Below are 23,754 nucleotides of genomic sequence, written 5' to 3'. Positions count from 1 at the left end.
TCCTGAATAATAAAGCAACACCTGAGGGAATGGCATGTAAAACAATTGAAAAATCTTTAGGTGTTACAGGGATCTTGTAAAGTGATAAGAATTTCTTATAATTCAGTAAAAGACCCTCTGCATTTACAAGTTGGCTCACCAATAGGATATTATTTCGGAAACAATATTCTAAAAACAAATAATTATTTTTACACAATATATCCCGTTTATTCCATATATAATATCTGTGTGGAGAAAGATTATGCTTAGAAATTAAGGACCATGACAAGAAAACCTTCTGATGAAAAACACTGGAACTTTGTCAATATTATAACTGCAAATCAACATGAAGTAAAGGCCACCAAAAGTAGAGAAGACATGATGAGGAATAAAGTTCCACATAGAAGTGTGTCTTCTTAGGAATTGTTTTATCCAATTGATCTTAAAGGTATTATATATGGTAGTAAAGTCCAGAAAATCCACCCTACCATACTCATAAGTGTTCATTACAACAGTTTTCCTAATGTAATGTGTACTGTTTCTCCACAGAAAGTTGAAAATGATCTGGTCTATCACTTTGCTTATTTTATCGTCAAGATATAAAGATAGAGCGGCATATGCTAGCCTACAGATACCTTCAGCCTTTGTTATTAGGACTCTTCCTTTTAAATATAAGTCCCCCTGTAGCCATTGATTAAGCTTCTTCTCTGGGTTTTTAATAAGAGGGTTAACATTTTGTAAGCCTCTAGACTGAAATCACGGCCGGTTGTGATATAGCCGGGGATCGAACCCGGGTCTGTAGTGACGCCTCTAGCACTGTGATGCAGACCAGATGCGTTGGAAAAGGATTCAAATCACATTAATGGTTATGGGAATCTGACTAGCGTCTTTCAGAAAAAGTGTAGAAGAACCTGTTGTTCTCGTCATCGCTGCTTCCGTTCTGCTGAGAAGGAGGAGTCCTGTCGCGCGCTGTATCTTGGGGTTTTGTTAGCAGGTCGTGGACAGCGCTGTGAGCACGTCTTTCTCCAGACTCCACCAACACCCGCTTTTACATCTTTCTCAACGTATAACATGGACGCGGGTTTCTTCCGCGTAAGATATTTCAAGTTATACTATTACTCGTTAAATTATGTTCCAAATGTATACTATATTCGTTTGTATTTGTAAGTATGTGCCATTGTAGACGGACGAGCTCGTGCGCCATTCCGCTGCAATGAGGAGCTAATGTAAAGATGGCGGCTGCAAGTTATCCAGCTAACTGTTAGCAAACTAGCTTAGCTATAGATATGTTGGGTTGAAGCTAGCCGATAAATTGTGCGTATGTTGTGTGTTCCCATTTTCAAATGATTGTGATTACTGATGTAGTTAAGGGTGATAACTACAATAATGTGTTACCTAGTATAAGACTTGGTTGCAAAATGGGTTTGTATAATTCTAGCCATACTACTGTAACGTTAGTCGGGCTGAGCATGTTACTGTACTCGTACTCGGGCCTTAACGCACATCGAGATTAACACTAACGTTAGCTAGCAACAAACTGACGTTTATTCTCCATAATAAGTGATCATATTAGGGACTTAATTTCCACATAATTTACTTGTATATGTGTCACATGTTTCTAAAGTCGGCTATCTAACGTTATGTTTAACTGTTGTGACGTAGCTTAACATTAGCTGACGTTCTCTTACATCGAGACGGAATTGAGTGTTGCTGGTGGCGCGATTTAACGTTACTGCGAAAAACGAGTCACCGTCAGTAGATATTTGTAAGAATGTCAATTCTGAACGTTTACCTGTAAATGTTTGTCCAGTACAACTGCTATCCTTCAGCGCGATGGTGAAAGTCATACTCTTTAAATAAAACATTAAGATACAATTACCGTCTTTTCACTAATTTAACACAAATTAGTAAAAAGTCTGTATTAAAGTATGAATTTCAGCACCCCGCTTATGAACCGCAGTTGTACAAAACAAACAGGTACAGGAAAGCCATTGACCGATGGTGACTCAATGAGTACGGTTAACGTTACATGCACACAATAATGCGATTATTGTGGATAGTCAGATTAATATAATATTTTTTTAAACGTTACCATACTTAACAAGAAGAACTGATTCCCAAACAAACCTCTTTACATGAACACTTCTGAAATCAAGCTACCTGATGGCACACTGTTAAATGCAGAAAATTGCCACTCAAAATAAACGTTATACCACAGTGACCAGGTTATTTTTGGGAAGTATATATGATTGAGTTTGGACATAGAAATAGTCTCCACATACAAACTTTATAAGAGTCATCCATTGTTCAAACTCCCTAAACTTGTGCTAAAGAGGCAGGCTTGCACAACTTGTGCTGTGCACAGATGAATTACACTGCTGGAGTGCTGAATATAAGGTGTTTACATGTCCTAATAATTTGAGATTGCTCAGAAAACCAGCTGTTTAAATGGGTGTATCCTTACTTCGATTTTGACTGTATGCCAGTTTATGATGAGCAAAGTATGTTTACATGACTTGCATAATCTGCCTACTGCCATAATCAGTTTGCTATAGAATTATTCCTGTGCATGTACACGTAGCGCAATGTTGTTGCTAGCAAATCGCGCGACTACTCTGCCTCGATATAAAAAACGGAGTTTAGCGTTCATCAGCTAAGTGTCTGCGGCATGGACAAGAACAAACATTTATTGTAATAGTTGATACAGATGTTTCTGTTTCTTACAGGGCACAAGTGCAGAACAGGACAATCGCTTCAGCAACAAGCAGAAGAAACTTCTAAAGCAACTGAAATTTGCAGAATGTCTGGAAAAGAAGGTAAAAATAACACTCATCAAAGCACATCTTTTAATTGAATTGAAATGCCCCCACAAGTAAATATGGTAATAGCCATAACTAATATATTGCCTAATTTGGTTTAAAGGGATGCCCTTTACCTACTTCCCCAGAGTCAGATGAACTGGTGGATGCCATTTTTAAGTCTGCATGCAGTTTGAAGGAAGTTGCTAAATAGCGCTGGCACAATGACTGAAAGTCTATGGGTATCCATGCTAACAGATACCCATAGACTTCCAGTCATTGCACTATTACTAGTTAGCATTGGCTCACGAAACTACCTCAAACTTACTTCATACTAGAATCTGAGACATAAAAATGGAATCCACAAGTTCATCTGACTCTGGAGAAGTAGATAAAGGGGCTCATTGTCAAAATCTCTACATATCCCTTTAAGTGTGCAATGGGTTGAAGTTAGGAATGTGTTTGAATGTCTTCCTGGTTCTTCCTCACCTAGGTGGATATGACCAAGGTGAACCTGGAGGTCGTCAAACCTTGGATCACTCAGCGAGTGACAGAGATCCTGGGGTTCGAGGATGACGTCGTCATAGAATTTATATTTAACCAGCTGGAAGAAAAGGTAATACTATTGACTCCAATTCCTTCCTGTTCTTGTATGTACATCAGATGTTATTTGTTAACTTAATACAAGGCAAAGAGAGGTTGATTTAATCAAGTGTATTGATAAGACACAATATAAATGCAGATGGGGGAAAGAGCGACCACCGGTGTCCAATATACATCATTTGAATGACCCAAAGTTTTTGCTGTGATATGTGACAGTGCCTTTGTGCCACAGTTTTCTAATGATGATGTGATTTATGATTCAAAAGGCCTGAACCAATATGGATGTTATACCTTGCATCAGAAGTATAGCACCAACACCTTATTAGCTCTCTGCTGAGCCCAAAGTGTCACTGAGCCCAACTCTCCCTGATGCAGTGTGTGGTTTGAGGTGAGTTATGTTCAGGGATCAACATGCTAGTGATAGAAACACTTGGACAATGCCATTTTCTCCATATACTTTTGAATCGCACCGCTAGTTTTTCTTTATCTCCTCTAGCCTGTCTTTGGATGATGAAAAAAATTGACTAATAATACAGTTGAACTTTAAACTATTGGTCCTCATTTAATTAGTTTATATTAAAATGTCATCCGTAGTATCTTCAATCTGGGCTGTGGCAAAACGGTGCTTTAAACATTATTACCTAGCCCATTAAATGATTTTTGAATACTACAATGCACATGGACCCTGTTCTGCATAAATAAATCCGTGCACGAAATGTCCAAAGTTGTTTCCACATTGTTACATTGTCATTTGCTCCTCCTTGAAATTTGCCCTCAAGTTGGGAAATCTCATCGCATGGTTAAAATTATACTCGTGCATTCTACCCCCCCCCCAGCTTAACTAGCATTTGGCCTATAAAACATGACTTCAAGTGGAAATTACGTATAATTAACTGGATGAAACCCCAGAGGAAATGTTCAAGGGTATTGATAAACAGCAGTTTTTTTTAAATGAACAAATGACTCCCAACAACCCTAGGATGCTTTATATTCATACAAAGGTGTTGCTGGAATCCTGTAAGTTCTCTTACTATCTGTTTTAGTGAACCTAGCCTAATACTGGGAGGGAAAATAACATTCAGCTACCTCTTACCGAATTGATTTCTGTGCTGTTATCTTTTGAGGGGTGGGTTTTTAAGCAAAATGCTTTAACCTCTCTAGGCTAGATGGGACGCTACCGTCCCACCTGACCAACATCCAGGGAAAGTGCAGGGCGCCAAATTCAAACTACAGAATTGTAAATATTTAACATTCTTGAAAATACACATGCAATATGTCAAAATAAAGCTTAACTTCTTGTTAATCCAGCCACAGTGTCAGATTTCAAAAGGCTTTACCGGCGAAAGCAAACCATACTATTATCTGAGGACAGCACTCCATCAAACACAATCGTATTTCATGCCGCCAGGCGCGACACACAACTCAGAAATAACGATATAATTCATGCCTTACCTTTGAAGAGCTTCTTCTGTTGGCACTCCAATATGTCCCATAAACATCACAAATTGTCCTTTTGTTCGATTAATTCCAAAATGTCCATTTATTTGGTGTGTTTGATCCAGAAAAACACCGGTTTCAACTCGCGCAACATGACTACAAAATATCTAATAAGTTACCGGTCATCTTTGTCCAAACATTTCAAACAACTTTCCTAATACAACTATGTATTTTTTTAACGTAAATAATCAATGCAATTTAAGACGGGATAAACTGTGTTCAATATCGAATGAAAACAAAGTGGAGCGAGCTTTCAGGTTGCGTGCCCCAACCACATCAGTACACTAGACTCGACCCTCGTTCTAAACAGCCCTACTTCTTAAATTCTCAAAGGAAAAACCTCAACCAATTTCTAACGACTGTTGACACACAGTGGAAGCGATGGGAACTGCAAGCCAGTGCCTTAGAAATCTAGATCCACATAGAAAACACATTGAAAAAGCGTGACCTAAAAAAAATCTGGATGGTTTGTCCTTGGAGTTTCGTCTGCCAAATAAGTTCTGTTATACTCAGACATCATTCAAAACAGTTTTAGAAACTAAAGTGTTTTCTATCTAAATCTACTAATAATATGCATATCCTAGCTTCTGGGCCTGAGTAACAGGACGTTTACTTTGGGCACTCTTTTCATCCGGACGTGACAATACCGCCCCCTAGCCTAGAGAGGTTAACAGCACAGTAATGATAAGAAAAGTCCTAAATCGTCATTGTTAGTGAGGTAAAGGGGTATCTAACTTTAATTCTTGACCTACATGTTGAAATAAAACCCCTTTCAAATGTCTTGTGCACTCATTATTGCTTGTTCGTCTCTTGCAATTTAGATAAATGATATAACAATAAACTCAAGGTGGTTGAGTCTCAAGCACTAGGGAGTCGGAAGCAAGCCAAGGGAGCGTCTCTTTCTGCAGGAGACTCGGGCGCTCCATACCCACTGATCCTGCGGGACACGCTGAGGACACCGGGACTGTACTCGCAGTGTTGGGTTTTGATGCACTCTGTTTTGTGGATATCTGTTAATCTCTCAAAGAGTAGACTGGGGAGACCGAGAACAACAGGGCGGGGTAACTAGTGGGAAGACTGGCAGGGAAAGATATCTGATAGAAAATAACTATCATAATTGATGAAAATGTTAGTGATGGGTGGGGGATTTATTTTTCAGAATATTTGAAGGAAACTGCCTTAATGCATGCAGTGGGGGTGCTTATACATGGATGATCTAGTTTTGTCTCCCCTCAGATATTCTCAGTTTCAGGTTTCAATTACCTAACTAATGGGGTGGCGATAACATTTTTGATTTGCACAATTTTATCACAGCCTCAAGTCAACAGAACAAAGTTTGTTGCCATGAAGCAGTCTGTGTTGGGGCACAGGGGTCATACTGTAGCTATTGTTTTCTTATGAGGATGGCTGCTATTATTTAGCAGGCAGGTGTAGCTTAGTGAGGAAACCAAAGGGGGGGGGCAGTCGCCTGAGCGAGACCCCCCCTTTCACTCTTGTGAGTTCTCCCTCCTTGTTAAATTGGTGTGTTGTCTTTCTCTCTCCCCTGGTGTGTGTGTTGCAGCACCCGGACAGTAAGATGATGCAGATCAACCTGACTGGCTTCTTGAATGGGAAGAATGCCCGAGAGTTCATGAGGGACCTGTGGCCTCTGCTGCTCAGCGCTCAGGACAACATCGCCGGTATCCCCTCCGCCTTCCTAGAGCAGAAGAAAGAGGAGATCAAACAGAGACAGGTAAGCAACCAGACACAATCACAACCTTGTCAGGCATGTGTATTTGTATTAGGACTGAACGATTTAGACACGTGATCATTTTTGCAAGATATTGACATTTTCTAACACTGGTTATACTTATTTCATAGTTAAAACAAGTGTCGGGGTAGAGAACATCACTTCTAAAATGAGATCATATGAATACATTCTGTGCTAACTAAACACAACTAAATGAGACAAATATTTTCCAACATGGTTGATAGATAGGATCATTACACCAACACTACCGTTCAAAGGTTTGGGGTCACTTAGAAATGTCCTTGTTTTTGAAAGAAAGCACATATTTGGTCAATTTTAAAGGAACCTAAAATTGATCAGACATACAGTGTAGACATTGTTAATGTTGTGGTTGACCATTGTAGCTGGAAACGGGTGATTTTGAATGGAATATCTACGTAGGCGTACAGAGGCCCATTATCAGCAACATCACTCGTGTGTGCCAATGGCACGCTATGTTAGCTAATCCAAGTTTATCATTTTAAAAGGCTAATTGATCATTTTAAACCCCCTTTGCAATCATGTTAGCACAGCTGAAAACTGTTCTGATTAAAGAAGCGATAAAACTGGCCTTTAGACTTGTTTAGTATCTGGAGCATCAGCATTTGTGGGTTCGATTACAGGCTCAAAATGGCCAGAAACAAAGAGCTTTCCTCTTAAGCACACAATGCACTAAGGTATCCACCCACGGTGCTTAGCATTTTGTCCAGCTAGCAGCAGGTAACTTGGTCACGGAAATCAGAAAAGCAATCAAATTAAATTGTTTACCTTTGATGAGCTTCGGATGTTTTCACTCACGGGACTCCCAGTTAGACAGCCAATGTTCCTTTTTTCCCAAAATATAATTTTTGTAGGCGAAATGGCTCCGTTTGTTCTTCACGTTTGGCTGAGAAATCGCCCGGAAATTGCAGTCACGAAAACGCCGAAAAATATTTCAAATTATCTCCATAATATCGACAGAAACATGGCAAACGTTGTTTATAATCAATCCTCAAGGTGTTTTTCAAATATCTATTCGATAATATATCCCCCGGGACAATTGTTTTTTTAGTAGGACCGATTGGAATAATGGCTACCTCTGTATTTTACGCGAGAATCACTCTGGGAGCCATCAGGTGACCAGTTGCGCAATGTAGCGGATTACGGGTATTCTTCAACATAAATGCGTGAAACTACGTCCCAATGCTTTAGACACATTGGGGAATACGGAGAAAAAGTAATCTGGTTGATAGCCCATTCACTGCTCAATAAGGACGCATTGGAACGCAGAGCTTTCAAAAGATGAGTCACTTCCGGATTGGATTTTTCTCAGGCTTTCGCCTGCAATATCAGTTCTGTTAGTCACAGACAATATTTTTACAGTTTTGGAAACTTTAGTGTTTTCTATCCTAAGCTGTCAATTGTATGCATATTCTAGCATCTTGTCCTGACAAAATATCCCGTTTACTACGGGAACGTTATTTTTCCAAAAATGAAAATACTGCTGCCTAGTCACAAGGTTAAAGCATATGGATGTCCGGTAAGTTAAAGTCTTGCCGGCAGCCAAATTTTCCTACCGAAAACCCTGGTCTACGGGGGGCTGTGTTCTTTTCGTTAGCACTAGCAGCACTCGTGTTTCCAAACACATTTTGGAGGGGAAGCACTTTCTCTCCTCACCTGCAGCTAACTGCATGCTTTAAGGGGACACTTAAAGATTGACCAGCATGTGTGAGAGTGAGCGCAAGCTTGTGATTGGTCAGCATCCTCTGCGTGTGAACGGAGTCTAGCGCATCTCATTGGAGGAGGCACCATAGTCTAATTTTTGTTTTATCAGAGAATCTCAGCTTCATGCGAGATTGCAATTTTGAATGGATTTCGATTTAATCGTGCAGCCCTAATTTGTGCAGTGTTTTACTGCTTTGACCTCGCATGCTGTTGTCTGTTGCAGATTGAGCAAGAGAAGCTCGCTTCTCTGAAGAAGATTGATGATGAGAAGAAGGAAAAGGAAAACAGAGAAAGGGAGAGCCCCAGAAGGTGAGAATCGCAATAAATAAAAGCACTTGGAAGTCGACCTCAATCAAAATGTAAGAGTTCATATGGCATTGGCTTTTATGTTGTTGTGGTACAGGAGGAAGTCAAGGTCACAGTCTCCACGGCGACGATCTCCAGTGAAGAGGGAGAGGAAGCGCAGTCACTCCCGCTCACCGAGGCGTAAGCCAAGTCCCAGCAGCACCCCTCCACCACCAGCCCCAGCTGTCACCCTTGTCAGTGTTACCCTGCCCCAGAGCACTGAGGAGCCCCAGCCTGAGCCAGACACCTCAGAGAGCACCATACCTGAGCCAGTCATTCAGGAGGCCTCCTCCACCAGGTAAGGGAAAGGTTTGGGCACCGACTGTATCTGGAAATATGCAGGGAGGGGATTTGTCCGGATTGTTGATTCCATTCTTTACTTCAAAATGTAATCTAATTTGTAGTATGTTTTAATTTTCCAGTGATGTGGTAAAGCCGGACACTGTGGTTGTGGTACCTGACTCTGTGACTGAGGTCAAAGAACCCTCCCCAGATAAGGCTCCTAAAAAGGAGAGGCCCAAGCCCAGGGAAAGGGAGAAGGACGGCAGGAGAGACAGGCCCCACCACCGTTCTCGCTCCCATTCCCGCTCCCGCAGACGGCCCAGATCACGCTCCAGGTCTTACTCCCCCCGGCGGAGGCCGAGCCCCAGGAGACGGTTGTCCCCTCGTCGTAGGAGCCCCCCCAGACGTGGCCCCCCAGGCCCCAGACACAGGCGCAGTCGCTCCCCTGTCCGCAGGTGAGTGGCGGGCCATAGAAGTGTAGCAGAAGTGCCTGTCACTGAAGCTGTCATTAACAGCCTTTCGGAATTAACTAGCTACCTTACCAAACAGCAGTTGTGGTTGATTTGTTCTGTTTGTATCCCATAGACGGCGCTCTCGCTCCCCATCATCCTCTGGGAGCAGCTCCACGTCTCACTCACCTCATAAGAAGGCAATGAAGAGAACGTCAACCACACCACCCAGAAAACAGCCCCGCGGCCATGCAGCTGACCCCTCCCTCAGCCCCTCCAGGAGAAGAGCCCCCAATGGCAGCCCCTCTGGGAAGACACAACGCTCTGCCTCCCCGCGGGCCAGAAAGGGCCGGGCCTCAGCCTCCCCATCCAGATCAGCTGGTATGTTAGCTCTACTTACTTTTCTCCATTCCATAATACACAAAATTATAATTGCAACATGTGAAATGTTAGTCCCATGTTTCATGGGATGAAGTAAAAGATCCAAAAATGTTTCCATATGCACAAAAAGCTTATTTAAAATGTTGTGTACAAATTAGTTTACATCCCTGTTTGTGAGCATTTCTCCTTTGCCAAGATAATCCATCCAACTGACAGCTGTGGCATATCAGGAAGATGATTATACAGCATGGTCATTACACAAAGGCCATTCTAAAATGTGCAGGTTTGTCACATTACACAATGCTACAGATGTTTCAAGTTTAGAGGGAGCCTGCAATTGGTATGCTGAATGATAAAATCTCCACCGGGTTTGTTGCTACATAATTTAATGTTAATTTCTCTACCATAAGCCGCCTCCAATGTCATTTTAGAGAATTTGGCAGTACCTCCAACCGTCCTCACAACTGCAGACCACGTGTAACCGCCAGCCCAGGACCTTCACATGCGGGATTGTCTGAGACCAGACTGAGACCAATTGTTGAAACTATGGCTTTGCACAACCATAGCATTTCTGCACAAACTGTCAGAAAACATGGGTGGGTTTGTGACCATAGGCGACGTTGTTGCTGGTCTGGTAAGGACCTGCCTTACAACAGGCCTACGAGCCCTCAGTCAAGCCTCACTCAGCCTATTGCGGACAGTCAATCCCACTGATGGAGGGATTGTGCGTTCCTGATGTAACTCCGGCAGTTGTTGCCATCCTATACCTGTCCTGCAGGTGTGATGTTCGGATGTACCGATCCTGTGCAAGTGTTACACGTGGTCTGCCACGGCGACCATGAATTGTTTATGGTTCATTGAACAAGCATGGGAAACAGTGTTTAAACCCTTTACATTGAAGATCTGTAAAGTTATTTGGATTTATTGTCTTTGAAAGACGGGGTCCTGAAAAAGGGACGTATTTATTTAGACGGATTTCCTTATGAACTAACTTGGAAGTCTATGAAATTGTTGCGTGTTTTTTTTGTGTAAATGTAATTACGGTGCCTGCAGGAAGTATTCATACCCCTTGACTTATTCCACATTTTGTTGTTATAGCCTGAATTCTAAATAGATTTAAATGTTTTTCACCTATCTACACACAATAACCCGTAATGACAAAGTGAAAACGTGTTTTTATCAAATTATCAAATTATAATACATATCACACCCCTGAGTCCATACCCTGTATAAACACCTTTGGCAGTGATTAAAGCAGTGAGTCTTTTTGGTTAAATCTCAGAACTTTGCACACCTGGATTGTACAGTATTTGCTAATTAATTTTGTACATTTTTCAAGCTCTGTCAAGTCGATTATCATTGCTAGACAGCCGTTTTCAAGTCTTGCCATAGATTTAAGCTGATTTTTAAGTCCGAACTGTAACTTTGCCGCTCAGGAACATTCAATGTCGTCTTGATATTTGACTCCAGTGGCTTTGGGCATGTGTTTTAGGTTATTGTTCTGCTGAAAGGTGGATTTGTCTCGCAGTGTCTGTTGGAAAGCAGACAAACTGTTTTTCCTCAAGGATTTTGCCTCGGCGTATAGCTGTGTTCTGTTTCTGAAATGCTTAAAAATAGTTATTGCTGATTTAATAAGAATACCCTAACAATGCAGCCACCACCATGCTTTAAAATATAAAGTGGTACTCGGTGATGTGTTAGTTTTGTAATAAGGACAAAAAGTTAATTTCTTTGCTACATTTTTTGCAGTGTTACTTAACCTCTCTGGGATTGTTCGGGACGCTAGCTTCCCACCTCGCCAACAGCCAGTGAAATTGCAGGGCGATAAATTCAAAACAACAGAAATCGCATAATTAAAATTCCTCAACCATACAAGTATTTTACACCATTTTAAAGATGCACTTCTCGTTAATCCAACCAGTGTCTGATTTCAAAAAGGCTTTTCGGCGAAAGCAACTAGTCACAAAGCATTCAGCCATTTTCCAACCAAAGAGGTGTCACAAAAAGCAGAAATATAGATAAAATTAATCACTAACCTTTGACGATCTTACAGATGACACTCCCAGGACTCAATGTTACACAGTACATGGATGTTTTGTTCGATCAAGTTCATATTTATATCCAAAAACCTCAGTTTACATTGGCGCCATGTTCAGAAATGCCTCCAAAACATCTGGAGAAATTGCAGAGACATCAAATAACAGAAATACTACTCATAAACTTTGAAAGATGCATGAGTTCTGTTATACTCAGACATCATTCAAACAGTTTTAGAAACTTCAGTGTTTTCTATCCAATACTACTAATAATATGCATATATTTGCATCTGGGACAGAGTAGCAGGCAGTTTATTCTGGGCACCTTATTCATCCAAGCTACCCTTGTCACCAAGAAGTTAAGCGCCTTGTTGCGAACAGGATGCATGTTTTGGAATATTTCTATTCTGTACAGGCTTTCTCCTTTTCACTTTATCATTTTAGGTTAGTGTTGTGGAGTAACTACAATGTTGTTCATCCATCCTCAGATCACAGCCATTAAACTGTAACTGTTTTAAAATCACCCTTGGCCACATGGTGAAATCCCTGAGCAATTTCCTTCCTCTCCGGCAAATGAGTTAGGAAGGACACCTGTATGACTCACCCAAAGCCAAATTAATAACTTCACCATGCTCAAAGGGATATTCAGTTTCTGCATTTTTATTTTTATACATCTACCACTCGGTGCCCTTTGCAAGGCATTGAAAAACCTCCCTGGTCTTTGTTTGAATCTGTGCTTGAAATCCACTAATTGATTGAGGGACCTTACAGATAATTGGATATGTAGGAAAGAGCGATTGAGCAGTCATTCAAGAATAATGTTAACCCATTATTGAACATGTAATGAGTCCATGTAACTTTATTATGCAATTTGTTAAGCACATTTTTACTCATGAACGTTAGGCTTGCCATAACAAAGGGATTGAATACTTGACATTATGGGTTTTTTATAGATCAGAGACATCTACACTTTAATCCATTTTAAATAGTCTGCAGCACAACATTTGGAGAAAGTGAAGAGTTTTTTGAATACCTTCTGAAGGCACTGTATGCCCCCTTCTCTTTGATCCTTTCCCTCATGTGTATTAAAGCTGCAATATGTAACTTTTGGGTGACCAGACCAAATTCACATAGAAATGTGAGTTTTTGCCAGTGGGGGAAAACGCACCCATTTGTCATACTTGAGTAAAGATAACCTTAATAGAAAATGACTCAAGTAAAAGTCACCCAGTAAAATACTACTTGAGTAAGTCTAAAAGTATTTGGTTTTAAATGTACTTAAGTATCAAAAGTATAAATAATTTTGTTTTTAACTTCTTGCGTCGAGCAATCCTGTATCCGGGAGCGTAACTATTCATGAAAATCGCAAATGAAATGAAAAAAATATATTCACTCACAAGCTTAGCCTTTTCTTAACAACACTGTCATCTCAGATTTTCAAAATATGCTTTTCAACCATAGCTACACAAGCATTTGTGTAAGAGTATTGATAGCTAGCATAGCATTAGCCTAGCATTCAGCAGTCAACATTTTCACAAAAACAAGAAAAGCGTTAAATAAAATCTTTTTATGTGTAGGAGAAATCGCTCCGTTTTGTTCATCACGTTTGGCTAAGAAAAAAAACAGAAAATTCAGTCATTACAAAGCCAAACTTTTTCCCAAAATTAACTCCATAATATCGACAAACATGGAAAACGTTGTTTAGAATCAATCCTCAGGGTGTTTTTCACATATCTATTTGATGATAAATAATTCGTGGCAGTTGACTTTCTCCTCTGAAGCAAATGGTAAAATGCACGCAGCTGGAGATTACGCAATAATTCGACGGATGACACCAAGCGGGCACCTGGTAAATGTAGTCTCTTATGGTCAATCTTCCAATGATATGCCTACAAATACGTCACAATGCTGCAGACACCTTGGGGGAAACGACAGAAAGTGTAGGCTCATTCCTGGCGCATTCACATTCATATAAGGAGACATTGGAACACAGCGCCTTCAAAATCTGGCCCATTTCCTGTTTGAAATGTCATCTTGGTTTCGCCTGTAGCATCAGTTCTGTGGCACTCACAGATAATATCTTTGCAGTTTTGGAAACGTCAGTTTTCTTTCCAAAGCTGTCAATTATATGCATAGTCAAGTATCTTTTCGTGACAAAATATCTTGTTTAAAATGGGAACGTTTTTTTTATCCAAAAACTAAGAGCGCCCCCCATATCGAAGAAGTTAAAATGTACAGATTGCCAAGATCAGAGTCAGTAGGGATGACCATGTGTTTTCTTTAACTTCTTGAAACTCCCCAACCCGGATCCGGGTTTGTGACTAAAGCCTCAGGCTCATTAGCATAACGCAACGTTAACGATTTCTGAAAATCGCAAATAAAATGAAAATAATTTTTCTGCTCTCAAGCTTAGCCTTTTCTTAACAACACTGTCATCTCAGATTTTCAAAATATGCTTTTGAACCATAGAAATTGACTTTGTGTAAGAGTATGCAAAGCTAGCATAGCATTTTGTGTAGCATGTAGCACGCAACATTTTCACAAAAACCAGATAACCAAATAAATAAAATCATTTACCTTTGAAGAGCTTCTGATGTTTTCAATGAGGAGACTCTCAGTCACATACCAAATGCGCAGTGTTTCCTGAAAGCGTCTGTGTGTAGGAGAAATCGTTCCGTTTTCTACATTGCGTCTGGCTACCGAAACGAACCGAAAATGCAGTCACCTACAACGTAAAACTTTTCCCGGATTAACTACATAATATCGACCGAAACATGGCAAACGTTGTTTGGAATCAGTCCTCGAGGTGTTTTTTCACATATCTCTTCATTGACATGCAGTTCGTGGAAGCTTGCTTTACTCTCTGTATCGTTTGGAAAAATACTGGCAGGTGACTTTTGCGCACCAATTTCGGCGCAGGACACCGGGCGGACACGTGGTAAATGTGGTCTGTTATGGTCAAGCTTCCAATGATCTGCCTACAAATACGTCACAATGCTGCAGACACCTTGGGAAACGACAGAAAGGGCAGACTTACTCCTCTCGCGTTCACAGCCATATAAGGAGACCATTGAAAACAGAGCCTCAAAAATCCTTGTCATTTCCTGGATGCCATCTCATCTTGGTTTTGCCTGAAGCTCACGTTATAGGGCACGCACAGAGAAGATCTTTGTATTTCTGGACACGTCAGAGTGTTTTCTTTCGAACGGTAGCAATTATATGCATAGTCGAGCATCTTTTTGTGACAAAATATCTTGTTTAAAACGGGAACGTTTTTCATCCAAAAATGAAATAGCGCCCCCATAGATGTAAGAGGTTAAGTGTGTGAATTGGAACATTTTCCTGTCTTGCTAAGCATTTAATATGTCATGAGTACTTTTGGCTGTCAGGGAAATTATTTTATTTAGGAATGTGGTAAGTAAAAGTATAAATAAAGTACAGATTAGAGGTCGACCGATTTATGATTTTTCAACGCCGATACCAATTATTGGAGGACCAAAAAAACCGGGGGGGAAATGTATTTAATAATGACAATTACAACAATACTGAATGAACACTTATTTTAACTTAATATAATACATCAATAAAATCAATTTAGCCGCAAGTAGATAATGAAACATGGTCAGTTTGGTTTAAATAATGCAAAACAGTGTTGGAGAAGAAAGTAAAAGTGCAATATGTGCTATGTAAGAAAGCTAATGTTTTAGTTCCTTGCTCAGAACATGAGAACATATGAAAGCTGGTGGTTCCTTTTAACATGAGTCTTCAATAGTCCCAGGTAAGAAGTTTTAGGTTGTAGGAATTATAGGACTATTTCCCTCTATACCATTTGTATTTCATTTACCTTTGACTATTGGATGTTCTTATAGGCACTTTAGTATTGCCAGTGTAACAGTATAGCCTCCGTCCCTCTCCTCATGCTAACTAGCCAGCCATTTCACTTCGGTCACACCAGCCTCATCTTGGGAGTTGATAGGTTTGATAGGTTTGATGTCATAAACAGCGCAATGCTTGACGCACAACGAAGAGCTGCTGGCAAAACACACAAGTGCTGTTTGACTGAATGTTTACGCGCCTGCTTCTGCCTACCACCGCTCAGTCAGATACTTAGATACTTCTATGCTCAGTCAGATACTTAGATACTTCTATGCTCAGTCAGATTGTATGCAACACATGACATGCTAGGTAATATCATCAATGTGTAGTTAACTAGTGATTATGATTGATTGTTTTTTATAAGATACGTTTAATGCTAGCTAGCAACTTACCTTGGCTTACTGCATTTACGTAACAGGCAGTCTCCTTGTGGAGTGCAACGAGAGAGGCAGGTTGTTATTGCGTTGGACTAGTTAACTGTAAGGTTGCAAGATTGGGACCCCCGAGCTAATAAGGTGAAAATCTGTCATTCTGCCCCTGAACGAGGCAGTTAACCCACCGTTCGTTCCTAGGCCGTCATTGAAAATAATGTGTTCTTAACTGACTTGCCTAGTTAAATAAAGGTGCCCAAAAATACCAATTTCCGATTATTATGAAAACTTGAAATCGTCCCTAATTAATCGGCCATTCCGATTTAATCGGTCGACCTCTACTACAGGTACCCCCAAAAATTACTTGAAGTAAAAAGAACTTTAAGGTATTACTTAAGTAGTTTACTCCACTGGTTATTGCTGTGTCATTCTCATTGAAAGCAAGTCTAAGAAGCGGTATATATGTTCTATGTGCGCCAATTCTATGTCAAGTTTGAGTCTTTTACGTTCAGTTTTGTACACCAGCTGAAAATGCTGTTTTTTTTATATTGAAAATATATTTTACAGCAGTTCAGATGGTTCAATAATTCTCTACACTATACGTGCTTGTTTTGTCACAACCTGAAATTAGGCGAACTATTCAAATTTTAGCAACCAGGAAATGGCGGTGCGATTTCTACATAGTGCAGCTTTAAACAGTTTCCGGGTGGATATTCTATCTTTTGTTGTTTTTTTTTTCCATTCGTCCACTGTTGATACAGTCCCAGTGTTGTGCATGTCAAGTTTTCAAGATATTGGCATTTGGCATTATGATGACGTGACAGTTTAAAATTTTTTTTTTTTTTTTTTAAGAGTATCTTTAACTTGACTGCAGACATGCAAAACATTTTGGGACTGTATCAACAATGGTCTGTAATGAACTGAGCCCTATCCAACTTCCTCACCTTTCAAACATGGGACTCACTCACCTCATAGTGACCGTCTTGTCACATGATCAGTCAGTGGGAGTGTGATACACAACCATTCCTGGATGCTCTTTTAGAGGAAGGGTTTATGTCTATACAATCAGTGACCTGGAAACTGTTTACATTACTTAATCTCAAATCCCTGGATAACTATTCCTAGGCAGGCCTGGTTATAGAAGTGGGACACTTTGTGAGACCTTACTGGCAGGCCATGGCTAATGGAAACTGATGAATCATAAACCTCTTTTCAGGCTGCAGCAATCATCCTCTTCAAGCATGATGTCACTCCTACTACTAGTGTTATACAAGCGTTTGTATTTGTGAATGAGTGTTCTTGCTGGAAAGATTCTGGCAACTAAAACAGTTTTGATTTTCAGGGTCAAAGAAGAAACCAGGAACGAGGAACGATTCACCGTCCCCTGTTCCGAAACCCAGGCAGTCTGAGGCATCAGAGTCAGGTTTGTTTGCCTTCTAGTGCCTGTGTGTCTCGGTCTGGTGTGATGCACTGTGGGTGGATGATTGTTTTTAGTGGTTTTCTATAGCTCTGAATGGGGACTCACTGCTTTGCATTTCAGAGGGGGCTACAGCCGATTCTGTGCAGCAGCGACGTCAGTATCGCAGGCAGAATCGGGAAACGTCTTCAGGTTACAAGCGTTTTTATTTTGTGTTCCTCACCTCACCCCATCTTTTTTCTAACCCACTCTGTGTCCGTCTCGTCTTTCATCTTGTGGGTCTTGAAGCTGTGCCCTAAGCCCCACCTAGGTGGGGTTTTTCCCCCTTTGAAACATCCACATGTTGCTACTGGGAAATGACGTGTGCTGTTTTCTTTCGGATTGGTAACAGAGGCTGGATCATCATCATCTTCAGAAGGTGAGGGGTCCAAGAGGCCAGGCAGGGGGCCAGTGGCGAGGAACGGGGATGTCAGGCGGCGACGCAGTCACTCGCCCTCCTCCCCCAGGAGACGACACCGGGACGGCTCCCCCAGGTTAGCTACGTACAGTTCTCTAATGCAGTCATGATTATAGATTTTAGACGTTTTTCCCATACCAACAAGACACACACACTGTCTGTCCCACATGCATTCCTCATGTAAGTCTTTGTTTTCCCTCTACAGAAAAAGACGCTCCCCTTCCCCCGGAGGACGCAGATCTCCCCCAAGGCGTCGCAGATCTCCCTCTCCTCCTCCTAGGCGCAGGTAAAAGACTTGATGCCTTCTTGTTTTAGGTTCCCTCATTACTGAGAATTCTCCAGAATTCAGTGCACCACACCTGAGATTCAAAAAATAACTTCTCATATGTCCTCTCTGTTTCCCCAGGTCTCCCTCTCCACCACCTCGCAGACGCTCCCCCTCCCCCAGACGGTACTCTCCACCCATCCAGCGGCGATACAGCCCCACACCTTTGGGCCCACAGAAAAGAAGGCTGTCAGGGTCTCCCTCTCCCAAACGCCTATCCCCGGTGCCCAAGCGCCGTCCCTCCAGGTCCCCTAAGCGCAGGAGTCCCCCTCCCCAAAAGAGACGCACACCTCCCTCATCCACCTCTCCCCCCAGACACAGGAGAAGCCCCATGCTCCCATCCAACCGACCAGGCCGGGACACTCGCTCACCCCCCCTTGCTCACAGTAACCGCCTGTCCCCTTCCCCTGCCAACCGTGGCCGAACCAGTCCTCAGGGGCGCTTTGACACCTCTCCACCTGGCCAGAGGCGCCAGGTGTCCCCCTCACACGGCAACAGGGCGATCCGCAGGGTGTCCCGGACACCAGAGCCCCGCAAGAACCAGAGGTAAGCAGCCTCTAATTGGCCTTATTAACGCAATAGCTTCTGCTGCACATCAATAACTCCCACCACTATTAGATGTACGCTGAGTGTACAAAACATTAGGAACACTTTTCTAACATTGAGCTGAACCCCCTTTTGTCCTCAACATACTCAATTTGTTGGGGCATGGACTCCACAAGGTGTTGAAAGCTTTCCACAGGTATACTGGCCCATGTTGACTCCAATGCTTTTCCATAGTTGTCAAGTTGGCTGGATGTGCTTTGGTTCATGGACCATTCTTGATACACACGTGAAACTGTTGAGCATGAAAAACCCAGCAGCGTTGAAGTTCTTGACACACTCAAAACCGGTGCGCCTCACACCCACCATGCTCCGTTCAAAGGCATTTAATTAGTTTTTCAAGAAAGCTTTACGGAAAAAGCAAACCATGCAATAATCTGAGTACGGCTCTCAGACAAACAAATGCAGATATCTGCCATGTTGGAGTCAACAGAAGTCAGAAATATCATTATACATGTTCACTTACCCTTTGATCTTCATCAGAATGCACTTCCAGGAATCCCAGTTCCACAATAAATGTTTGATTTGTTTGATAATGTCCATTTATGTCCAAATGGCTACTTTTGTTAGCGCATTTGGTAAACAAATCAAAACTCAAAGTGCATTCACTAGTTGCAGACAATGTCAGAAAGTTCCGTTACAGACCGTAGAAACTTGTCAAATGATGTATGGAATTAATCTTTAGGATGTTTTTAACGAATTTTCAATAATATTCCAACCAGAGAATTCCTTTGTCTTCAGGAAAGCAAAGGAACGGGAGATATCTCATGTGGAATGCGTGTGACCAGCGATTGACTGCTGGCAGCCCTCTGACTCATTCCCCTCTCATTCAGCCCCCTTCATAGTAGAAGCCTCAAACAAGTTTCAAAAGACTTGACATATCGTGCAAGCCTTAGGAAGTACAACATGACCAATATAGTCTACTCTGGGCACCTTATTCATCCAAGCTACTCAATACTGCCCCCCCCCAACCATAAGAAGTTAACTTGTCTCCTCCCCTTCATCTACACTGGTTTTTAAGTGGATTTAACAAGTGACATCAAAAAGGATCATAGCTTTCACCTGGTTAGTTTGTCATGGAAAGAGCAGGTGTTCCTAATGTTTGTACATTCAGTGTACGTTCCAGATATATCACACCTCTTCTCTCCGGTTTCTCCTTATCAGAGCCTCTCAGAGCCCCCAGCCGATGAGGAGAGTGTCATCAAGGTCACCGTCTGGTTCCCCTAAACCAGGAGCCCTGAAACGGCCAGCTTCAGGCTCCCCTTCTCCAGGCCACTCAGCCAGTGGATCCCCACCTGCACCCCCGGCTAAAAAGGCCAGCAGCGGCTCTGGCAGCCCTTCTCCAAACAAGGTGAGTTTTTAAAGCTGCTGTTTGTTAATAGTACGATGTGAGATTAAACATTTTGTTTGACTCAACTAAGTGGCTAGATAGAGGGGAGTTCACCTGTGAGTAAAAGCTGGTGTGTGTTTCATAACTTTTTGCAAGACTGTGAAGAGGTTTAACCAATGAAGGTCATCATGCCCTCTGCTTGGCCCTTCTCACTAAATGCCAGCGAAATACTTACTCACTCGTGGTATTGCTTTGTAATCCCCTTCTCAGAATTCTGACACTGAGCCTGGAGGAAAGAAAAACAAGAAGAAGAAGAAGGAAAAGAAGCACAAGAAGGAGAAGAAACATAAGAAGCACAAGAAACACAAGAAGGAGAAGTGTGATGTGCCGGTTGCTGCTGGGGATGACCAGGAGAACCAGGGGATGGAGGGCGATGCAGCCTCCAACCCAAAAAAGGTGAAGTCTACTCTTCTGATTTACTGAGGGGTTTTAGCATGCTTCACATATCATCTAAGCAGTTCATTCAAGATTAACAAAGTCAGACAAGGTTGTAGAAGTTGACTTGTGCACCATCAGCTAATGTATTCCTTTATTCTATTACTATGATGAAGCATGCTGCAGCATCCTACCACCTACCTTGCAACGTAACCGAAATATGATATAATTAATGCTACCTTTCCTTAAGGAATCAGACAGTGAAGTAGAAGAGTGTCTGGACGACCTGGAGAAGCACCTGAGAGAGAAGGCACTGCGTTCCATGAGGAAAGCTGGAAAGCTGTCCCCTCCACTGTCCTGAGAAGTCCGGTCACTCCCCTCCCTTTTTCTCCTCCCCTTTTCTCCTTTCCTGATTTTCCATTCCCTTTGTTTAGAATTTTTTGTTAACCTTGTTCAGCTTTAGAATGTACAAATTGTTTATTCTTTAGTTTCTGTTTTCTTTTTACGGGTTTGGTAATCTATTGAAATATATTTTTTATCAAGAGCTTGATATGTCACACGAGATCTCCCAATTAATATTATTTTCTAATATTTTACCCAATGTGTGTTATTGCTTATATCCAAACTGTAAAACTATCTTTGTTGGACCCCTTAATTTTCAAGATAAGATCAGGGATGGGAACGGTTTCATTATGATGCTTGCATTGAACAAGTTTCTCATACTAGGACATTCAAAAGATTTGACTTTGGGAATTTAGGATTGCATGTGCAGCTAGCGTGTCTCTGCTCTGATGTGCATGAAATGGACTGTAAAAAGCAAATACACAGATCAAAGCTGTCACTTTTCCCTTTTGTCAGCAGGCATTGTATGGTATTGCTATGCTATTTGCTCTCTAAAATGGGGAATGAATCCAAGCAGTCTATTTCCCCTTTTTGTTATGTAATAGAGGTGTTTGGCCTTCCATAAAATTCTGTCTTAGAAAAAGTCTACACAAGTTTAAAAAGAACTGGATTTTTCATGAGGATTCTGACCTCACCAGAGAGCTGGGGTTTGATTTCCCACATGGGTTGATATGCAGTCATACTTTGAGTTCACACTGGTCCACTCTTGTTTTGAGCTATTCATTTTTGTGGGACTGCTATTTGACTTGTATTTAAAAACTCCTGCTCTTGTCATCCTTTCAGAATTAAAAGATTTTTTTATATTAAAACTCTAAAGTGATTATGTTGTATATTCTAAATTCATGGTTAAGGCCTCTCAGAAAACAGGGTTGGCCACTTAAAAGAAATCTTAGATATAAAGTCACATGTTTTTAGAGGACCTACGTGGGTCTGATACAAGTTCCCACTGACATTTTCGCTTAAATTGATCTGTGGACACCGTAGATCAAAATGGCTTGCATTGAGCGATAGACCTGGTTCCCACTGACACGCTAGTCTATTTTTTTTTTTTTTTGGCTTAGGATGCCAAATCTGAAACCAGCTGGGATGTCCACAGATCGATGGAATGTCCCTCCTACCATTTTCATTCGCTCTTCCGACAGTCCAACTCCTGGCTGAACCCTACGTCACAGCAACTGACAAAGCACATGCCTGCAATCCTTACATTGTAGCGCAGCAGGAGAGAATTTCATCACTAGCACATTGAGATTGATTAATAGCCATTCATCTAAATATTTTTTTTTTTTTTTAGCAGAAACACTTTCATAGATGGACAAGATTTGTATGAAATTGAAGTTGAGTTCCTAATGAGTTCTGGAAGCCAAGCTAGAGCTCAGATGTTAACAGCTGTGCTGGCAGATGTTTTGATCAAGGACCCTTTTGAAAATATGCACATATTCTCTAACTCTAAACAAACATGTATTTTACAGTTATAAGGAGCGTGAACTCTTAGTATGGTTTTACACTTTTTAAATATAGCATAATCAAATTATGTCATTTTAAGCCTTATAGTTTTGTTGAATATGAAATGCGTTTATTTTTATACAGTTTAAGTCAAGTTTACATACTTACGTTGGAGTCATTTCAACACGTTTTTCAACCACTCCAAACTACTTTTTAAAAAACTATAGTTTTGGCAAGTTGGTTAGGACATTACTTTGCATGACACAAGTAGACAGATTATTTCACATTCACTGTATCACAATTCCAGTGGGTCAGAAGTTTGCATACACTAAGTTGACTGCCTTTAAACCGGTTGGAAAATTCCAGAAAATGTCATGGCTTTAGACGCTTCTGATAGGCTAATTGACATCATTTGAGTCAATTGGAGGTGTACCTGTGGATGTATTTAAAGGCATACCTTCAAACTCAATGTCTCTTTGCTTGACATCATGGGAAAATCAAAAGAAATCAGCCAAGACCTCATGAGAAAAAAAGAGTAGACTTCCACAAGTCTGGTGCATCCTTGAGATTAATTTCCAAACGCCTGAAGGTACCACGTTCATCTGTACAAACAATAGTACGCAAGTATAAACACTATGGGACCACACAGCCGTCCTACCGCTCAGGAAGGAGAAGCGTTCTGTCTCCTAGAGATGAACGTACTTTGGTGCAAATCAATAACGGCAAAGGACATTGAAGATGCTGGAGGAAAGGGGTACAAAAGTATCTATATCCACAGTAAAACGAGTCCTATATCGACATAACCTGAAAGGCCGCTCAGCAAGGAAGAAGCCACTGTTCCAAAAACGCCATTAAAAAAAGCCAGAATACGGTTTGCAACTGCACATGGGGACAAAGATCATACTTTTTGGAGAAATGTCCTCTGGTCTGATGAAACAAAAATAGAACTGTTTGGCCATAATGACCATCGCTAGGTTTGGAGGAAAAAGGGGGAGGCTTGCAAGCCAAAGAACACCACCCCAACTGTGAAGCACAGGGGTGGCAGCATCATGTTGTGGGGGTGCTTTGCTGCAGGAGGGACTGGTGCACTTCACAAAATAGATGGCATCATGAGGGAGGAAAATGATGAGATGTTATCCACAAGACATCAGTCAGGTAGTTAAAGGCTTGGTCGGAAATGGATCTTCCAAATGGACGATAACCCCAAGCATACTTCCAATGTTGTGGCAAAATGGCTTAAGGACAACAAAGTC

The 23,754-nt window shown here is 41.4% G+C and overlaps 1 protein-coding gene across 3 annotated transcripts; it reads left to right on the top strand.

Annotated features, from left to right (window-relative positions):
- The first annotated feature begins 939 nt into the window (after positions 1 to 939).
- Positions 940 to 21,867, top strand: LOC135525972 (serine/arginine repetitive matrix protein 1-like). 3 transcript variants are annotated; one of them, XM_064953960.1, is made up of 16 exons: positions 940 to 1,071; positions 2,706 to 2,795; positions 3,271 to 3,393; positions 6,439 to 6,609; positions 8,573 to 8,658; positions 8,753 to 8,992; positions 9,117 to 9,431; positions 9,562 to 9,806; positions 17,432 to 17,512; positions 17,630 to 17,698; positions 17,898 to 18,039; positions 18,169 to 18,249; positions 18,370 to 18,834; positions 20,056 to 20,242; positions 20,492 to 20,677; positions 20,914 to 21,867. In XM_064953960.1, exons 1-16 carry the CDS (start codon positions 1,051 to 1,053, stop codon positions 20,923 to 20,925), a joined length of 2,514 nt encoding a protein of 837 aa, XP_064810032.1. In that variant the 5' UTR covers positions 940 to 1,050; the 3' UTR covers positions 20,926 to 21,867. The 3 variants fall into 3 exon arrangements, with proteins under 3 accessions (XP_064810032.1, XP_064810031.1, XP_064810033.1); XM_064953959.1 differs by having other exon boundaries at positions 20,907 to 21,867; XM_064953961.1 differs by lacking the exons at positions 940 to 1,071; positions 2,706 to 2,795; positions 3,271 to 3,393 and adding an exon at positions 3,648 to 3,768 and having other exon boundaries at positions 20,907 to 21,867.
- Positions 21,868 to 23,754: the final 1,887 nt, after the last annotated feature.

Source organism: Oncorhynchus masou, chromosome 32 (genome assembly GCF_036934945.1).
Source record: "Oncorhynchus masou masou isolate Uvic2021 chromosome 32, UVic_Omas_1.1, whole genome shotgun sequence".
NCBI lineage: Eukaryota > Metazoa > Chordata > Actinopteri > Salmoniformes > Salmonidae > Oncorhynchus > Oncorhynchus masou.
This window is presented reverse-complemented; position numbering and strand designations above follow the sequence as displayed.

What these genes read in the sequence shown, in the direction of transcription:
- LOC135525972 (XM_064953959.1), top strand. Translation starts at nt 1,051, where the DNA reads ATGGACGCGGGTTTCTTCCGC. An exon ending in AGGAGATCAAACAGAGACAG is followed by an intron (nt 6,610 to 8,572) that starts GTAAGCAACCAG and finishes TGTCTGTTGCAG; the next exon opens with ATTGAGCAAGAGAAGCTCGC. An exon ending in CACCGGGACGGCTCCCCCAG is followed by an intron (nt 18,040 to 18,168) that starts GTTAGCTACGTA and finishes TTCCCTCTACAG; the next exon opens with AAAAAGACGCTCCCCTTCCC.